Source organism: Triplophysa dalaica, chromosome 4, assembly GCF_015846415.1.
Source record: "Triplophysa dalaica isolate WHDGS20190420 chromosome 4, ASM1584641v1, whole genome shotgun sequence".
NCBI lineage: Eukaryota > Metazoa > Chordata > Actinopteri > Cypriniformes > Nemacheilidae > Triplophysa > Triplophysa dalaica.
In genome coordinates this window covers 15,136,146-15,155,448 of record NC_079545.1, presented here as the reverse complement: position 1 = coordinate 15,155,448, position 19,303 = coordinate 15,136,146, and the positions used below count along the sequence as shown (strand labels likewise).

Below are 19,303 nucleotides of genomic sequence, written 5' to 3'. Positions count from 1 at the left end.
CTGTCTCATTACCTATTAAAGGTCCACGTCCCAAACCTTGTCGTGTCCCAGGACACCCAGAAACGTGTCGGCGCATATCGTCCAAGCCTAATATCTGCTGCACCGTGGCTCTTAGCGTGGCTATTAGAGAAATAATGGTCAGAACGGGGGCCGTGTGGATGTGACAAGACTGGGAAAGACACCGCAATGACGCAAACGTTTTGGAATGAGATTATCTTACAGATGGAGAAAAAGTTTTGAGCGCTTGTTTCCAGAATTATGAATGATAGACCCCTCCACGCTTCGGCAATCTGGCCAATACGTTGTACACAAGCGTTTCCTGTATCGTTGGGGAAAATGTTCTTGTCTTTTCAATTTGGGCAGATTAAATGAAAAATGAATGCTTTAATGCGTTTTTTGATTGTCGCTGAAATCATTTATTTTACCCGAACAACTAAATTCCTCCGGAGACTGGGACGCAAGGACTTGTTTGGAAACCGGAGAGAAGATGGTGATTCAGTCGAATTTCCGATAAAGCAGTTTCAGGGGTATAATCTCATTGGGTGTGTATCAGTCTGTGTAATGGCATTACTTGCGTTCTGGACCGATCCGTGGGGCTCCAGGCCGGACACTGTGGGAGTAAGCAGGCCCCGCGAGTGTCGTCAGCTCTGCTAATGCATCTGCTGTTTGTCTGTGTGTGGTGACAGTATTATTGTCCGTGTGCCTGGGGTCTGTAGTGCACGCTTCTTTGACACGTACATAGAATGTAAGTATGCAATATGCGTGTGCAATACAATGAAATACTTGCGCAGAGTATAACTCTGGAAAACAAATCTTTGGTTATGCTTTCATAGTTTTTGAGTGTCTGAGTTGTGTTTCATGTAAGGATCAACTTGGTCTCAGATGTTTCTCCAAAATTGTTTAGAAGAAATAAAAAGGGCGGAAATACAATGGTATGGAGGTGCAAAATGAATGTAGATTGTAGAGGTCAAATGATCGTTTTTTTTTAAGAATTTGAGATTTGAGAATTGGTTCAGTTCATATCTTTGATAAGATTGACTTTTGATTGCAGACTTGACAAATCTGAGCTCAATTTGAGACCTGTTGAGATCTCTTCTGAAACTGTAAAGGAGATATTACTGACATTTTCTCGGGAGAAAAATCGGAGGCACAAATGAGATTTAAGCAAATGTTTCCATTTGATCTCAATTTAATCTCATTGATGTCTAGAAGAAATAACCGAGATATTAATGAGATATAATCTGCTAGCTATTTACTGTCTATAACATATTTTGGTCAAACCTCTAGGAAGACTAAAATCTAAATCTAGGAATGCTTCATCACATTGTGAATCACTCTTTCCATCATTATTTTAAGAATCTTTTTGTTTGTCTGGCTGTTTGAAAGACGCCTACGATATTTATATCACGAGCGCAGGCCTGCGATTGGTGGATTGTGACAATCGGCCAACTGGTGCTTCAGCTCACATGAACAAATCTTTATGATCTTTCAGTTGTATTTGAAAGATTCAAGCTCATTGTGTGACTCAATTACAGTTTTTCTGACTGATTGTTCGTTTCAAATAGAAGGTGAGAAACATGAGATTGTTTTGCTGCAAACCTGCCTCCGGTTGGTGCTTTATTTTTAGGAACATAAGAGGTGTAGTTTGTTATTTAGATGCATCAATTAAAAATAAATTCATCTGCTCTGTAGTGATGCTGGCGTGCGTCTCTGTGCCTGCAGGTAAAACACACACTTGTTCTGACTGTGTGAGATTGGCAGGTGAAGATTTTCACTTTTAACTCACATCTAATGATCTAATGCTCTTCCTTTTTCTCTCTTTCTCTCTCTTTCTTTTCATCACTATCCCCCACGCAAGGTTGATGTTTCTTTTGGAAAAAACAAACGTGCCATGGCTTTTTTTACCTTGTAAAGGTACCTGGTTGATATTTAGATGCATAAATCTACTATTTCCTTTAATAAAATGAACTGTAATTTAACAATACTCACTATAGTATAAACTGTCAGTAAAAAGTAAAAATATGTTAATATTACTGTAACTGGAGGGGGGTTGGGTACAATTATTTACCCAAGAGGAAACAGTAAGATATTTTATGCAGAGATGCATTTTTTTTGTATTGTGCATCCCTAATTTTATGTTTTGTAAAGCTGCCCTTAAAGGGATAGTTCACCGTAAATGTTTTATTCTGTCATCAATTATTTGATAACCCTTAGATTGTTCCAAAACTTTATAAATGTAAGATATTTGGAAGAATGTCAGTAACCGAACAGATCTCATCTAACATTGACTCCCATAGTATTTATATTCCCTGTACAGTAAATGTGGAAAGAGATCTGAGGGTGAGGAAATGATGACAGAATTTTTATTTTTGGGTGAACCATTCATTTAAGGGTAACACAATGATGACTATTGTACCTTAAAAACTAACGTTTATTAATACCACAGTATTGTTTTGTTAGGGAGCATTTAAACCAGGGTTCTTTTTTAATCAAGGCTTTTGTTTATCTTGAATTCCGACTGTGTTAATGAAATATTCATACAAAGTGTTGGTCACAACTTGTGTCTCCTTTAACTTTGAGTGGTTACTATAGAAACAGGCAAGTTAGGGCTTTGTTTAAAAGGATCACTGCAGTGTTATGTACTTTGTGAACTTAAATCATAGGATGTCATGTTAGTATTTTAAGCTTTAAATGGTATTTTTTCAATGGACATTTATAGTGTTTGCATTATTCTTTCTAAGAAAAGGTCATTTTATTTATGTTTTTTTAATTAAAATGTCCTCTTTAAACCAGATACAAAATGAAAAAATGTTCATTAGATTATAAAAAGGTAAGAAAGAGAACAAAGGGTTCTTTGTCGAACCCAAAATGGTTCTGGTATGGAAACACTGTGAAGAACCTTTTAAGCACCTGTATTTATAAGAGTGTACCATTATCATAGGCCCAACTTGTGGGAACTGATAGCCTAGTGGAGCGGTTGTGCATCAGGCGACCCGGGTTCGATTCCTAGCACGTGGTTCTCATTTGATCCCACCCCCTTCTCTCTCCCATTTAGTTTCCTGTCCTCTCTCTCAATAAACTGTACAAATAAAGACAAAAACGGCAAAAAACATATCTTAAGAAAACATTGGCCTAACTTGTTTTTTGTTTGTCACATTAAAGATTAAGATTAAAGGTAAAGTTTGTAGAAATTTCCGCTAGAGGGCGCACGATCAAAACAACAACAATCGCGTAGCTTGATGACGCTGTGTAGAAGCGTGGAATGATGGGATATGTTGTCTTCAACTCCACCGTTGATGGTAACCGCTGATACAACAATCAGACGGGAACGAGAAATGATGTTAGCGGAAGAGGTAAAGTAATAAAGTTTTAGAAATGTTTGATGAAATCATTTTGTTTCATTATAATGAATTAGCCCCGAGTAATGTAAGGTTTAAAACTAAATTGTTAGTCATAGATGTTACAGTAATTGTCCAATTCGATGGTGTGATAACACTGTGCAGTTTTAAGTGTTCAAATCAATCATAGTAAAAGTTATTTTGAAGGTACCCACATCATTTGCAATAATGCTAGACGGACTGCATCTATGACAGTGTCACGCAGTTGCTACTTCAGTAAAGGCCGTAACAAAGGGTAACGAGGATATGACGTCATTGAAAGGTGACTAAACGGCCCCTGTCCACTCTTTAGAATGGCGAATTTCTCAGGATTTAAAAGCAAATGGAAACATTAGAGATATTGTAAGTACTCAGATAAAAAAATATATAACCTTGCCTTAGTGGTTTTTGGATATTTTACTGCAAAATTCTTACAAACTGTACCTGTAGGAAGATGAAGTTTAAAATGTTTAAAAAAAACCCATTTCTAAATTTAAGAGATTAGCAGCATCCACACACCACAACAGCAGCAAGTTGGGATGACTTTCAGAGCTTTTTTTTTCAAGCGAATGAATGATAAAACATTGGCTTTCAATTAAATTCTTGTGAATTTAAAGGACTCAAACATTTAAAATGTGGAACAGAAGCACATAACCTTAGAATAAATTTTGATTATCATCCATTGATGTGGACGCTAAGGCTATGTTCACATTTGAATTATTTTTGACAAGAACAAGTTAACACTGGCCTTTTAATTAAAAAACGCTCTCAGCGTTGTGGTTACTAATAGCAGCCGACAATGTTCAAAGATAGCATTTGTGCACGAAGACAGCTTGGAGAAAAAGGCTTCATAGGCAGCGCAACAGAATTCTATCTGAATTATAAACAGAGAAAGCACCTTTGCAATAACCAATCACATATTTAAAAACTACAAAACTAATTTCTTGCTAGAAATGCAATTAAAAGTTATTGAAAGTGAAAATTAAACTTACATTATTACATTTCGGCCGCAGTTTTAGTTTTTCGAGCTTGAGCCTTCTTGACCAATCACGTTCCTCGCATGTTGTTATGGAAACTCCAGGTCTCTGTCACTGGTTAGCTGTGTAAAAGGTGTTTTTTCACAAAAGTTGAACTTTTTTCAACCTCAAAAGAAGTTCAGAGCTGCAGAAAAAGACGCTGGCGCCGGAAAACACGGTTTACTCCATAGGATTAAAATAATGTAAAACAGACGGTAACAGCTTCAAAAAGTCAAGTGTGAACACGGCCTAAATAGCATTGTTGTAGTTATATTTTTTGTATAGTCATGTAGTTATTGTAACGTTTTTGGTCTCTAACTAAACTATACATAGTTTCCACGAACATGTGATCTGTCATTATTAAACTTCACCATGCAACCCGAATGTGCCATTCTTCCTTCTAAGGTCCTTTATGATTCAAAAGAGGTCCCGCAAATCAAAACAAAGTTCACATCAAAGGTCTGATCTAATTTGGAACGCCTTGTACATCCTGAAAGATGCAGCCGAGCAGAATGCAGAGGCCACGACAGAGACACACTCACGTCCGTATCTGATATAAGCATCATTGACAGAAGCAGTCATCTGGAATCTCAAGTGAATATACAGTACAAAGATCAGATTAGACCTCCAGATGCTTTTGTATTAAAGAGACTGCCGGTGTTCTGTTTTGAAGTGGTGGCACAATTATGGTCATGAACACAGGCTTCTTTATATCTTTTCCTTTTTCAATACGCCGATGTAGAAGACTGTTTGTGCATGTGTGTAGGCAATGTATGTTTGTCTTCGCATCTCTGTCTTAATCATAAACTAATGCAGTACAATTGAGCATTAACAATCTGATAAACGGCCCTTTGAACTAACAGTGCTGTGGGAAGCAAATGCGATTATTGTTTAACAAGTCTCCATTTCCATTTTATCAGTGCTCTGTGAGAGATGGCAGCAGACGTTCTGTAACTCATTTTAAGGGATTGTTCACCCAAAAATGGGTGGAACACAAAGGAAGATATTTTGAGAAATGTGTTGGTGGTTTTGTGTCCATATGATGGAAGTCAAAGTGGGGTTTGGGTTACAGACATTCTTCAAAATATCTTTTTTATGTTCTGAAGAAGAAAGAAAGTCAAAGGTTAAAAGACATGAGGGTGAATAAATGTTGACTTTTTCATTTTAGTGCACTGTCCCTGTAGCTGTGTATATTTAGTGTATCCGTGCAGTAAGTCTTCATGTAAATATCTTACTAAAATATATACGTAGGCATAATAAAGTTTTGAAAATTTAAATGGTATTTATTTTCACCTGATTACTAATATTTGATGATATGTATTAATCGATGATTTTATAGATTATATATAGTAGGCCAAGAATAGGGCAATTTAAATTTTTGCTTTGTTTTTTATTTAAACATATATTTAAAGATCATTTAATAAAATATTAATAATAAAATATTAATAAAATATTGTGCAAATTTCCCCGCCATCCATCACTTTTGGCCACCACTGTATGTAGTGTATCAGTTTATATCTAAATTATATAAGGGTGTGGTCAATGTTTTGAATGTTTAAGATGTTCCAGGTGTCTGTGTTTCTTATATTCATTTTGTCTGCTTTGTTCTAGACACCCTCTCCGTTCCTCGCTGGTCCCCTCAGATACCACGCAGAGACCTTGGCAACTCCATAAAACACAGGTAATATGTCACACGTGTGTTTGCACGGATGTCTATGCATGTGCGTACGATAGCGGTTACAAAATGTCAAGTCAATTAAGTGCCGTGGTTGTGTAACGTCACGCCAGCACACCGTCTATGAAACACTCGATTAGCCCAAATGCCACAGATCCCAAAGTCAAACAAACAATACCAAGAAACTCAATGGCTTTTGTGATGTACATTACCGTAGAAAGATATAATGAGAGCTAGACGGAGCTCAGTCATCAAAAGCCAAATGCAAAGTTCACAAAGTTAGGTTTCATTTTTAGCTCTCCTTTTCTTACCTTTTCCCTGATTCATTAGATGGACAAATCAATATCCACGTGTCGTCACAGAAGGACAACTGCCAGCGGATAAACATATCCCAAAAAATTAAACGCTCGTGTCAGCCGTAAAGCGAGACGGTTGGAGAAATGCGGGCTGCATATTAAAACCGGCCTTCAGTTTTATGAGACGGCACGACTTCAATCCGACCAAGACACTTTGACACTGTCAGAGCTCATTATTCATTTTCGATTAACTGTCAGTCTCTGTTCATATGAGAGAAATAGATTGCCAAATGCACCGTGATCCCTCGTGCAACTCTTCTGTGGGACATTTGAATGGTCCTTTTATTGTTGAGAATACAGTTAATGTGAGTAGATGTAAACAAAGAGAGAAGAAATGAAAATTTAACACACCACCTTCCCTGAAATTCTCATATAGCTCCGGAGCGATCGCTTCAAACGGCCTTGGCTTTCCACGTTGCATTTGTTCCCCCAACAGTTCAATTTACAATTAAATTACTGCAAATTGAGATTTACTGCCAAAGTGCCTAGATACGACTCTCAATGAAAAGGTTACTTACGATCGGTGCGATGGCACACTCCCACTTTCATCCCGAGAGTATAAAGAGGTCAAAACCATCTGCTGATGGTTTGATAAAGAAGCAAAACCAACAGGCACGTCCTTGTGGGTTTTAATGAAAGAGTGAAATTATGAATGCATGATGCCATGTGACACAGTAACACATCGCAATACTTTTTGCAGGTTTTCCACAAAGTACTGGATGTCACAGACGTGTATCGTGTGCGGGAAAGGAATGCTGTTCGGCTTAAAATGCAAAAACTGCAAGTATGTGCCGACCAAAGCTTGATAAACTGAAATTAGATTAAAGGGTTGGTTACGCTTGGCAGGTTTGGTTCAGTTATAATGAAATTGGGTGCGATTGATCTGTTTGAATGAAAATGAACTGTACCATACACACCAAACAAGCGGTCGGAAGACTACCAAACAAACTTTGGTGATGTTTGCCTGAAAATATAAATGCGACACGGACCAAAGACATACAGTATAATCAAATCACAAAGAATGATGTTATAAGATGCAAATTCCTGTTGCTGTTTATACTTTAAACCTTTTATGAGATCTGAATTCTAAATATCTAAAGATTCTTGAAGTGAGATATTTTTAGAAGTAATTTACATTTACTCGTTTTCTGGAGAAAAAGAAAATCTCAAAACCAAGAAAACAATCTGCAAAGGGGCTTAAAAAATGATCTGTTTTTCTTTTTGATGAAGTTTATTTTCTTACCCCATTGGTCAATTTGTTTCTTTCCTAAAGAATAACCTTGCTTAATTTTTTACTTAATATTAAATTGCTTTTCAATTTATTTTTACTTGATTTAGAAACGTTCAGATAATTATACCTTAAAGCAAGGATTTTTTTTTTTTGCAGTTCATATGTACACACATACAATGACAACGTTTAGCCTTGCACACAGCATCGTTGCAGATTTTGGTCATCTCCATCGCAAAATTTATACATCATAATAGCTGAGTAATCAGATAGGGACCCTATCCTTTATAAGTTATGTGTTAAAAATGGCAAAGTAAATGTTAAGTGGACCAGGACTATAATCATTCATTGTAATTCAAGTTTGAACACTTTTAGACAATTTCCAGCTTTTTCTAAACAACAAACACTGTAATATTACTTTCCTAGATTACTTTTATTTACCTGTTTGTCTGAACATTCATTAGGTGACCAGTACAAACACTTGTGAAATGTTAAATATACACAGATTTCTTTTCGGATATTATCATTAAAAGTTGAAGTTCAGCTTGTTAACAGTTCAGATTCTAAAGGTTCATGTGTTTGCATCAAAGCCTTTTTAGTATTCTGTGTGATATATTTTTGTTTTGTTTCTGCACTACTGTCTGAACATTCAAATTGAGCATAATTATCATTATCATTAAAAGATGATTTGAATAAATTACCTGCCTGGTAATTTCCACTCTACCACCCTTGACTTTGGCATCTTGTTACTAAGATACTTACTGGCTTTTGACACACTCAACAAAAAAAAAACTGTTGCATTTTAAACATTTGTTTTGAATATTCATTTATTTGCTTTACAAGAGCAAATGAACAAAGCTCTGTGTCCCGCTTTTATCTGACAGATTGAAGTGCCACAACAAATGCACCAAAGAAGCTCCACCTTGCCATTTACTCATTTACCACAGAGGAGGTAAGAAGTCGTTCAGAGCCATTTCTATTTTTTTGCTCATTAAAAGCTTAATTCCATCAGTGCTGAATGCATACAGATATGTCTTCAAAAAACAGCCGCGTTCTTTATGTTTTCAAACTCGTTCCTTTATGTTCAACTAAAGTACATTCAACTGAAGTAAATTATGTACTTTATCTTATTCCGAAAACACTGAGTTACAAAAATGTGTTTAAAGAACAGAAATAAACAAAAATTGTGGTTAGAACAATGAGGAATGTGACTTTCATTGTTGGTGGCTTCGCATCTGCTTAATTCTTTTCATTAAAGCACTGACAAACAATTTGTCTTATGTACTGTGAAGCATTATGGGTAACGTGCGGTTTATACCCATCTGCTCACTCTCTTTCCTTCTCTCTCTCTCTCTCTGTTTCTTGGACCGTATGCTGTCTCACCACGACTGTACTTTGTGATGTTTAAAGATCAAGGGACGTCTCAAAGTAAGACCTCTCATTATTAGATGTTTGAAGATCATGGGTTTGATTCCAAAGGAACACATATACTGATCAAATATGAAAATTGAAAGCTTCACTCACTTTAGTTAAAAGTGTTTGCCAGTTGCATAAATGGATGAAAGATCTCACAACATTTAAGTGTTCATGTCAGTTGTGCACATTGGCTTGTTTCTTTTTAAGGCTTTAGTTATATTTTTGTATTAGTAGATTGGTATATAGATATTGAAAAGTCATTTTTTAGTTACATTTTTCTATAAAAGTGACTCTTTCTTATTGATTATTTTTTATCACTACATTGCAATTGGGAGAAAAATAGAAACCTTTTTAAAAAATATTTTTCCTATTCAGCTTTGTACACTGTGGCAATAACTTAATAAAGGATTTTTGGCAGATTACTTTATTATAAAATTATAATTATTGTGTCATATTTTCATGCATGAATCTCATTTGATTCATACATTGAAATGATAGATTCATGGATAAGATGAATAGTATGAAATAAAACACTTAAAGGGACAGTTCCCCCCAAAATAAAATTCTGTTTTGATTTACTCACCCTCGGGTTGTTCCAAATCTGTATAAATTTCTTTGTTCTGATGAACAGTGAAAAAGATATTTGGAAGAATGCTTGTAACCAAACAGTTCTTGGCCACCATCGACTGCCATAGTTGGAAAAATGACAACGGTAGTCAAAAGTGCCCCAGAACTGTTTGCTTTCCTACAATAAATACAACAAATATCTAAAGCAATTTTTCCTCCTATTGTAGTTTTTTCCCCATTTTTGGGTGAACTGTTCCTTTAACTCATCAGACCACTCCAGTCATTTAATTCTATGGTATTTACATTGGATGTTCATATGGATGTCCTGTGCAATGCGTAGCAGGCTACTGTACTATGCATGTTGCAGGGTTTAGTGGCCCTTCCATTTAAATGTGACAAGACTTTTCAGAGTTTCACTGTTACCGTGACAACTGCCTCCTGTTACCGTGGATACTATGCTGTTTCTTTCTCCCCCTCTCTCTCAGCTCGTCAACTCGTCAGGACCGAGTCGGTACCATGTGACATAAACAACCCCCTCAGGTACTCAGATCTGCACATTAGCCAGACTCTCCCTAAGACCAACAAAATCAACAAGGTAAGATTGTTTGTTCCCGTCGCTTCAAATTTATTTCTGGAGCATCAAACAAACATAAAGCCATTTTTATCTCTCTAAAGTAAACTGTATTGCAAACAATCTTGGGAGACTAACACCAAACATTACTTCTTGTCATTTCTGGCACAATTTGTTTACTTTTATGGTTTTTGTAAAAATACCTCAATGTGATCAAAATATCAGTTGCAATGTTTGGGGAATAAGAAAAATGATAACTCCAACTGCATACATCAGACAGTCATTGCAAAACCGCAGTGAAATACATCATTAAGGAACAGCGCGAGTGGAAGTGTATTTATGTCTGACCGCAGCGGTATCAAACATTGAGTTTCCTCAGTGATGTCATGCCTTATGAAGTCTTTCTTTCTTTCTCTCTTGCTTCTGCAGGACCACATCCCCGTACCATATCAGCCCGACTCCAGCAGTAACCCCTCCTCCACCACCTCCTCCACCCCATCGTCCCCGGCACCCCCGCTGCCTCCCAGCGCGACGCCCCCCTCTCCCATGCACCCGTCCCCACAGAGCGCCAGACAGCAAAAACAGTCCAACCTTACAGGTGTTAATCCACTACATTACTTTCTCATTCATCTTTAATGTGATTCATTCAGTGATTCATTTATGTTTTAAATCGAAGTAATAAAATTTGCTCAGCTGCAATTTCCCAAGAAATTCTTAATTTATTTTAATCAATTAATTTATAAATCAATATTTAAGGTTATAACTGTGAATCAGGGTGAAAGGAGGAGAACCTCTTTGACACAGAGTTTTTGATGTAAATGTTTTTTTTTTTAATGTATTTATAACCTAAAAAGTTACAGATTTCAGCATTAAGTAATTTAGGTTCCAAATGTCTGCGACCAGTTTTAAATTTTTTAATTTTTGATGCTTTAAATATCAAATTATAAGCATAACCATTTAAGTAAAAAGTTTAATTGAAAGATTTATATTTTAGAAATTCATAGTTTCTTATTTGAAGTGGCTTTGATCCCAGCGTGAGTTAAAATCTTTTGAAGAGCATAATTTGTTCTTCAATAAAAACATAACAATCTATTTGCACTTAAATTAACAAATTAGTTTACTTTCCTAAAAATGATATTTATTTAAGAATAATAAAACATGGAGCATTGTTAAATGATTCTTTATAATAAACAAACTTTCTGTATATATCCAGTTTGAGATCAAACTTTGAAGCAGACTGTTGGACTCTATATCCTACTAGTAAATAGACTTTTGGCATATTGCTTGTTTTTGAAGAACTCTGGAAATTTTACAGAGAGCAATATCACAGACCAATATTGAGGCGTTATTGAATTCTGTCTTCTTTCCTCCTATGCCCCGCTCAGCATCTCATTACTACAAATACAAGCAGCAGTTCATCTTCCCCGGTAAGTGCGTCATAATTGGTCATTACCCCTACCCATAATGCCATGCGACACGCCGGGTGAACTTTTTTTGATGTCAGTTTTTATGCCATGTTTTCTCCGAGGCGCAACAAACCCCCCCACCCCTCACCATCCTCTCTCTCGCTCTCGTTCTATCTTTTCTTCTCTTAACCAGCTTCTCTAATGATGGTTCTTTTAAAGGCAAGGTCGCCTGTGCCTCTCTGACAAATAAATGCTGATAAGTGCCTGTATTCTACGGGTGGCCGTCAGCTCTCTACATGTTTTTGATGAACGGATCGAGGGAGGAAAGCCATAAAGTGTCGCAAGCCTGATAGTTTAGAATAAGGGCTGATGAAACCAAATTTGCCGGTTCATTCTTGTGAAAGGTTAATGCAGGTGAGCTGCGAAGATCATTAGCACCATCACGCTTTTCAGTTTTGTCAGTCAGGTTTGTCCATTTTGAATAAAAAGTGTTTGCTGTTGAAACATTGTTGAAACATGGTAAAGCCATGGCTTATTAAGAGGTTTGTGTAAGAAAAATTGAATTTTCCATGATGTTTTGAAGGGGTTTTTATAGTTTCACTTTCAGAACTCAAAACTTCTGTAATCCAACAGTGTTAAACACTAGAATAATTTTTGATCAAAGTAAAAAATAGGCTTTTTTTGATGGAGCAGGGCAAAGTTTTAAGACCTCAACACACAGCCTCATATAAATTATTTACAATCTTAAAGGTAGAAAAAATGGCCTTTGTTACTTTAAAGGGCTTATAATGGTTATACAAACTAAATTAATACTGACAAACTTAGTTATACATAGAGAAAGAAAATAAAAATGTAAAAAATTATTTAATCATGATTTTCAAAATGTGTGTAGTATACAGGTCAGGTATAATGGCACATTGAAAAAAAGATGTTGGATTAACATAAATTAAAATTTACTACGTGTCATTTATTTATAAATGATTAAACTGTTTCATTAATTTTTGTTAAACAAACATGATTTTTATATGTTAAAGTGTCATATTTTAATTTAAGTTTACGTTTCTCTTCACAAAGTTACTCTCCAAATGCAGTCTTATACAAAGGATGCTGGGAAATATAAATCCTCTGCCCAATTCTAACCTAAATGAATGGGAATGTAGATCGATGACTGAACATGAAGAAATCATGTTGTGACAATTTTTGTTTTGTGTTGAATTAACTTGTTTAAATTAAGTAAATTGGACCAGCAGCAAAACTCCTTTTCTTCAGTGCAGTCGTTTTCCTGAATGTTTCCAAATGATGATGAATAACAATTTGTATTCATCTATAAAAATAGATTGATTCTCTTTCTGTTCTTTGCCCTCCTGACTTAACTCTTTTTCTTTGTAGATGTGGCCCCCGAGGTCCCCAGCAGGACCCCTCAGGTCATTCTGCACCCTGTTCTTTCTGAGCCCGGGTGAGTTGGTGTAAATGTCTTTAATGTTGATTTTAAAGAAGATAACAGGTGTGCGTTTCATTGGCTCCTTCACATCTTCTTTAAATATGACTTTTAATCGATTTCATTACATATTTTCTAATCATCACAATTTAAACTATTTGACTGAAAAAACTGAATGTTTCTATCATGTAACATTTCCGTTCTTTATTGCGCAGGTCAAATGCAGTCTATGCCTGTATTATTCTCTTCTGTGTCACTTTTAAAGACATGCCAAAAGCATTCAGCGTTGTTGACTGATATCACTGCATAGAGGATACGAATCTGTCTGAAATGTTGTGTTTGGAAACGGTGTCTTGCATCTATTTATGGCAGATGTGAGCATTTTAGATCATGGAATTATTGGAGCAAACACATTTGTGGTGTGATGCGACTCGGCCAAAGGAAATACGGGGCTTGACTTCACGCTACAGTGATGATGTCAGCCACATCACAAGCGGATGTTTCGGAAAAAACCCAAAGAGCCATAAAGAGACTTGCTTTCTTTAAATAGCTTAATCGAGATCGGATAACTATAAAAGATAACATGCACGTAAAGTCACAAAACACGCAAACTTGTAAGTGCTGCAGAGCTGTAGGGTACGTTACAACAGACTGACAGATCCTTTGTGCGTTGTCGTCACACATTTTTCAAGCCAAATGAGCCGTGTTAAGAAAGCACAGACATGTAAAAAGCATGGCTTACTAGTTTTACATAAAGCTAGACACAGGATCTTTTCTCTTGTGTGGGTGACGATAATTACACGTTAGATCGACTTCACTGCTCTTTCCTGCCTCTTAAATTCATGGAATAGTTATATTTCTTGTATCAAATGGCTTGAGTCTGCACTGAGCTAAAACCAGTCACAGAAAGTCTTCTTTATTCCATTTTACCCAATATCACTTAGAACTCAGTTGCTTCAATTTAATTTTATTGAATACATATTGCCTTAGGGAGTAGTTGTCCGCGAAGGCAGTATACACCAAGACAACTCTACTGGTTTTGGGACAGAGCTTGAACTAAATGAAAACATCTTCTGTACAAATTCATTTCTAATATCAGATGCTAAAGTCAAACTTTTTTTTGAATGAATTGAAAGTCAAACATTTATTCTGCTGTGATGAACTCATTGTCTTACTCTTCACACAGTACCAAAGTAAGTCCTCTGCTGCAGATTGAGGTCGAGCCAACATCTGATGTGAGTCACTCTCTTGTCATCGGTCCATCTATCTCATTCATCCATCTTTTTGTCTATCTATCCATCCATCCATGTCTGTCTGTCTATCTCTCTGTCCGTCTGTCTGCCTATCTGAAGATTCATCGATCTGTCTATCCATCCAAGCATCTATCCATCTCTCTGTCGTGTCTTTTCATCTGTCCATCCATCCATTTGTCTATGTATCTTTCCCTCTGTCTATTCGTTATATCCATCCATCCATCCATCCATCCATGTCTGTCTGTTTCTCTGTTCTATCTATCTCTGTCTATCCACCTATCTGTGTGTCTGTCTACCCATCTAAAGATTCAGTGCTTTGATTGTCCACTTATTCATCTATCCATCAATCTTTTTCTTTGTCTGTCTGTTTCTCTGCCTGTCTGTCTGTTTATCCATCTCTCTCTCAATCTTTTAATTGCTGTCTGTGCATCTATCTCTCCATCCATCTATCCAGCCATCCATCTCTGTCTTCCGTCTGTCTGTCTATTTCTCTATTCTTTCTATATCTGTCTATCCATCTATATGTATGTCTGTCTGTTTTCAACGATCCATCCATCCTATCTATTCATCCTTCATCTATGTCTTTCTTTCTTTCTTTGTCTGTCTATTTCATTTTTTACTGCTGTTTTAATCACTTCATAATTAACTTAATTGCATTCTCCATGAATCACCACTGAGATCCACACATACATTTTGATTTGCTCTTTCTGATCTAGAACGAGGAAGGCAACGATGAGGCTGAGGGCTCGGCAGACGAGTTCGAGGAGATGAATCTTTCCCTTCTGTCTGCGCGCAACTTCCCACGCAAGGCCAGCCAGACCAGCATCTTCCTGCAGGAGTGGGACATTCCCATGGAGCAGCTGGAGATCGGGGAGCTGATCGGCAAAGGCCGCTTCGGACAGGTGTTCCACGGACGATGGCACGGCGAGGTGGCCATACGGCTAATCGACATTGAAAGAGACAATGAAGAACAGCTGAAAGCCTTTAAAAGAGAGGTGATGGCGTACAGAAACACGCGGCACGAGAACGTGGTCCTGTTCATGGGAGCGTGTATGAGACCGCCTCATCTGGCCATCATCACCAGGTAATTCCAAACAGTGTCGTTTTAATTTTTCACCCTAAAATTAAGAGCTCCGTCTTCATTTTCAAAATTTCATGTCATTTCAAACCTGTCTGAACTTCTTAGCTCTGAGCACAAAAGAAGATGATTCAATAAATCCCAAGGTTCAGTGAATTCAGTATAATGGAAGTACATCAAGACTCATTTTACGCTCAATAAAGCAAACAAGAGAGTAAGTGTCTTTTTCCATGTCATTCTGACAGAGCAGTCATTTTTGGGTGAACTGTTCCTTTGGGGAAAATTAAAGAGATGCTAAAGTTCCAAGCTTATAGCTGTAATGTCCTTTGAATTTAGTAACTGACCAAGAAAATCAAGTTGAAACTCATCTTCAGTGAATTAAAATGAAGATGTTTTGACATAATGAACACATTTTTATAGTACAACTTGAAAGATTTTTGTAATGATTTGTTGGGTTTATGTTAAGTAAGCAGGCTAATCGCTATCAGTGTCCTAAGCTAGTCGGCTAGTTAACTTGCAAATCGTTAACTAAACACACAAAACAAAAAATAGGGAATTCCAAAATCTAAAGCTTTGGATGTATAATATTTATGTGACATTCCTCCTGAAAAAAAAACAATAGAAACGTTTCCAAAACACAAAAGCAATTTTAATGGATTAATGATTATTAATCACTGGTTATAATGGGAATGGGATTGGTTTCAATAAGTAGTATTAGCATTTAGTATGTGATGGATTCTATTGGTGGGATATTAAACCTTACTGGAAGAATGCCCAAACGACATTAAAAAAAAATAAGGTAATTAGTTAATTATGCTTTTAATGGAAACAATTATAATTCCTGTTATGGTTTCTATTTGGATTTCTATGTAGAATCCCAATAGAAACCATAACAGAAAGTCTAATGGTTTCCATTGGAACACCCTCACAACCCAATAGCTTTTCCATTAAAACCTTTACAAAATTACTTTTCTTAGTGTGTTTTGGGCAATATTCCAGTAGGGTTTAACATCCCACCAATAAAATCAATCACATACCAGTAGACACCATTAAAGTTTCCATTAAAACCATTAAGACTTCTTTAATGGTTTCTATTTTTTTCAGCAGGGTTGGCAGATGGGAACCATAGAACACCATTAAATATTGGAATAATGCCCAAAACACATTACCAAAATGTTTATTTTCAGTAGAACAAGCCAATGGTTCATAATTTTATTTTATCGTAATTTTTGTAGGATTTCTAATCAGGCACTGAATAGGGCACTAATTAAAATTTCTTTCAGCCAATAGAATTGGTTCAGGATTTTACAGGCAACTGAATCTTGCACGAAACCGACTCATGATTTTGTGTAGGTCTTTGTGAATGTCTGGATAAATCTGCTGAGTTTTCTGTTCAGTTTTGTGTACGCAGATTCCGTGTGGGCCTGCTGATAACATTATCAAAAACCTCATGTTGCAATATTTTTATTATTATACTTTTCTGTATAATTTCCAATCATCTCAGTGTATCTGTGGAGGTTGACTGGCTTTTTGGCCGTGACCTCATAGCTTGCATTAGTCGTGCATTCAACCTAATTTCAACAATTTTGTCAAGTCTGAAGAGAAATGCGACGGAAAGTGGCTGAATGTATTCACATGTCAGAGTTCTCAGAAGGGATGTCAATCATTACGGGAATACGGGAGAGCGGGCTGAAAAAACAGACGCTTCTTCACATCCTGAGAAGGAGATGGCCAGTGTTATTTCCTTCTTCCTGCTACACAAATTACTGTTTGCTGTTTTGCCTGTAAACAGACGCTGGGCTGCGTGGTGTAAAATACCAAGATGCATGATAAAACATTTGTTCTTTTTTATGAACTAAATATCTGTTAGTATCTGTTTTTATTATATTTAGAATCTATGAATCTGTTTTCTAATACTATTTTGTAATGCATGTATAAAATATATTATTTACACACACAGACATACACGTATGTACAAATGCTATCGCACCAACATTTAGAGTCACTAAAGTGCATCTTTCCCATGATCTTAAACAATTTATATGCTTCAAATGATCAATTATCTATAAATTATATATTATCATTTCAACATATTAATATATCAAAATTAAATTAATTTTTAACTTGAACCGAATAATGATTTCTGCAAATGTGATGATAAACGTAACATTGATTCAATGTTACATACTGTATATGTTATTTTATAGTTTTGTTAAATTAATCTGCTAAATTGTCTGTTATTCTCAAATGTGAAAAACAAAGTTATTTTAGTTAACTAAAATTAAAACTTAGAAAACATTTCTGTTAATTGAAATCAAATAAAATATTGAAAAATAAATATTGAAAAAACTTAAACTAAATAAAAAATGTATCATATTTTATTATGTGGTATACATTATTATACTAAAATTAAATATATTAAATTATATATATTAATAATATTAAACATAAACAAAAATAAAAATAAATGAAATATTATATAGATGAATAAATATCTTATATAGCAACATAAAAATAGATAAATACATTATAAATTGACAAAAGCATGCCAAAATAACTAAAATCTAAATAATAAAAAAGATAATATATAGTGAATGGGTGAATAGTAACTCTTAGTGAGATTTTTGCAATTTTAGTTGGAGTCTTTATTTATATATTTTGTGTTTGGATAGGACAAGAGGTAATGTTTTTTTAATGGTTTCTAATCATAGGTGAGCAGGCCCACACAGATCACACTCAGACATAATTGCTGGAATATGAATCTTTTATAAAAGTAAATAAGGAAAACAACTATTGATTGTTTGTCTTGCATTGTTGCGAATGATTATGATTGTTCATCATTGATTGTTTTCCAAATCGCCCCCGCTGTGTCAAATAAATGTTTGGCTTTCCCTTATATTGAACACAAAATGTCAGACCGTGTTGTTATTTGCAGAAATCTCTTCTTTTTGACATTATTACTGCTGCATGCGGGACATTTCCATACAGACTGTGTAAATATGAAGCTGTGTATTTGCATTCTGCCGGTGCGTCATCACGGGTTTGAAGAGCCCCACACTGCAGAGGGCCAAAAGGCCAAAATGATGCAAGAAATTATCCTCGTACCCTGATGGGTGTATTAATATGTATAAAGAGGAGAAAGAGGGCAGCCCGAGGAAAAACGCAAGCATCTTCATCAGGTGTCTCAGCTGGAGATCAGTCGTTCTTCTCCTTCATGTGAAGATAAAGTTCACGGTGGAAAATCTGTATATGTAAATTCAGACCAGCGTTCTGACACACTTACATTGAAGTAGAAAAATGAATCATTCGTGTCCTATACCGTACAGTCTGTGTAGGTTCTAGGTTCAAACTCTTCAAAGGATGATTCATGAAGAAACTAAACACAGGGTGATGTGATCTAGTGGTTGGAAATTGCAGTTGGCAAGTGAACAGGAGGGTTTGGGGCTGGGGGGTGTCCAGTATACGTAGATTTACTGGAAATTATAAATTCTACTTATCAGTTCTTTTTTAAAGATACTTTTTTTTTTAATGGTTAAATCCTATCAAACCTTCTTTCTAGACACACAGATGAAACCATGTCCATCCCTGATTCCCGGAAGTTGTGTAGCACCTGCCAACATTATGAACCAACATGTTTGACATCATGAACCATTTTCATCACCTCCTTTATAATCTCCAGGCATAAATTGCTTTTATGTTTGATGATATTATTTAATATGTAGAACCCTATTAAATCCGTTTCATTTTTTTCCAAATTCCACTTTTTGGGATTCTGTTTTTCGTTTTTAACTATGCAAAAAGTAATACTGTATTGTTTTACCCACATGAAAAAAGACTAACTTAAACTAACTGTGTGTATATAAACCAGTACATTATTTGTTTGTCATTTTCGTTTTAAAGTCTACTTGAATTTAATTACTTT

General features: G+C 35.8%; 1 protein-coding gene across 1 annotated transcript in view; it reads left to right on the top strand.

Annotated features, from left to right (window-relative positions):
* ksr2 (kinase suppressor of ras 2) overlaps window positions 1-19,303 on the top strand; it is a 75,286-nt gene that overhangs the window by 42,872 nt on the left and 13,111 nt on the right. The window contains exons 7-16 of the mRNA XM_056745396.1: window positions 6,005-6,074; window positions 7,125-7,208; window positions 8,537-8,604; window positions 9,063-9,080; window positions 10,121-10,230; window positions 10,636-10,804; window positions 11,592-11,633; window positions 13,002-13,068; window positions 14,237-14,285; window positions 15,020-15,387. Of these exons, the coding sequence (XP_056601374.1) occupies window positions 6,005-6,074; window positions 7,125-7,208; window positions 8,537-8,604; window positions 9,063-9,080; window positions 10,121-10,230; window positions 10,636-10,804; window positions 11,592-11,633; window positions 13,002-13,068; window positions 14,237-14,285; window positions 15,020-15,387 (1,045 nt within the window). The remainder of the gene's footprint in view (window positions 1-6,004; window positions 6,075-7,124; window positions 7,209-8,536; window positions 8,605-9,062; window positions 9,081-10,120; window positions 10,231-10,635; window positions 10,805-11,591; window positions 11,634-13,001; window positions 13,069-14,236; window positions 14,286-15,019; window positions 15,388-19,303) is intronic.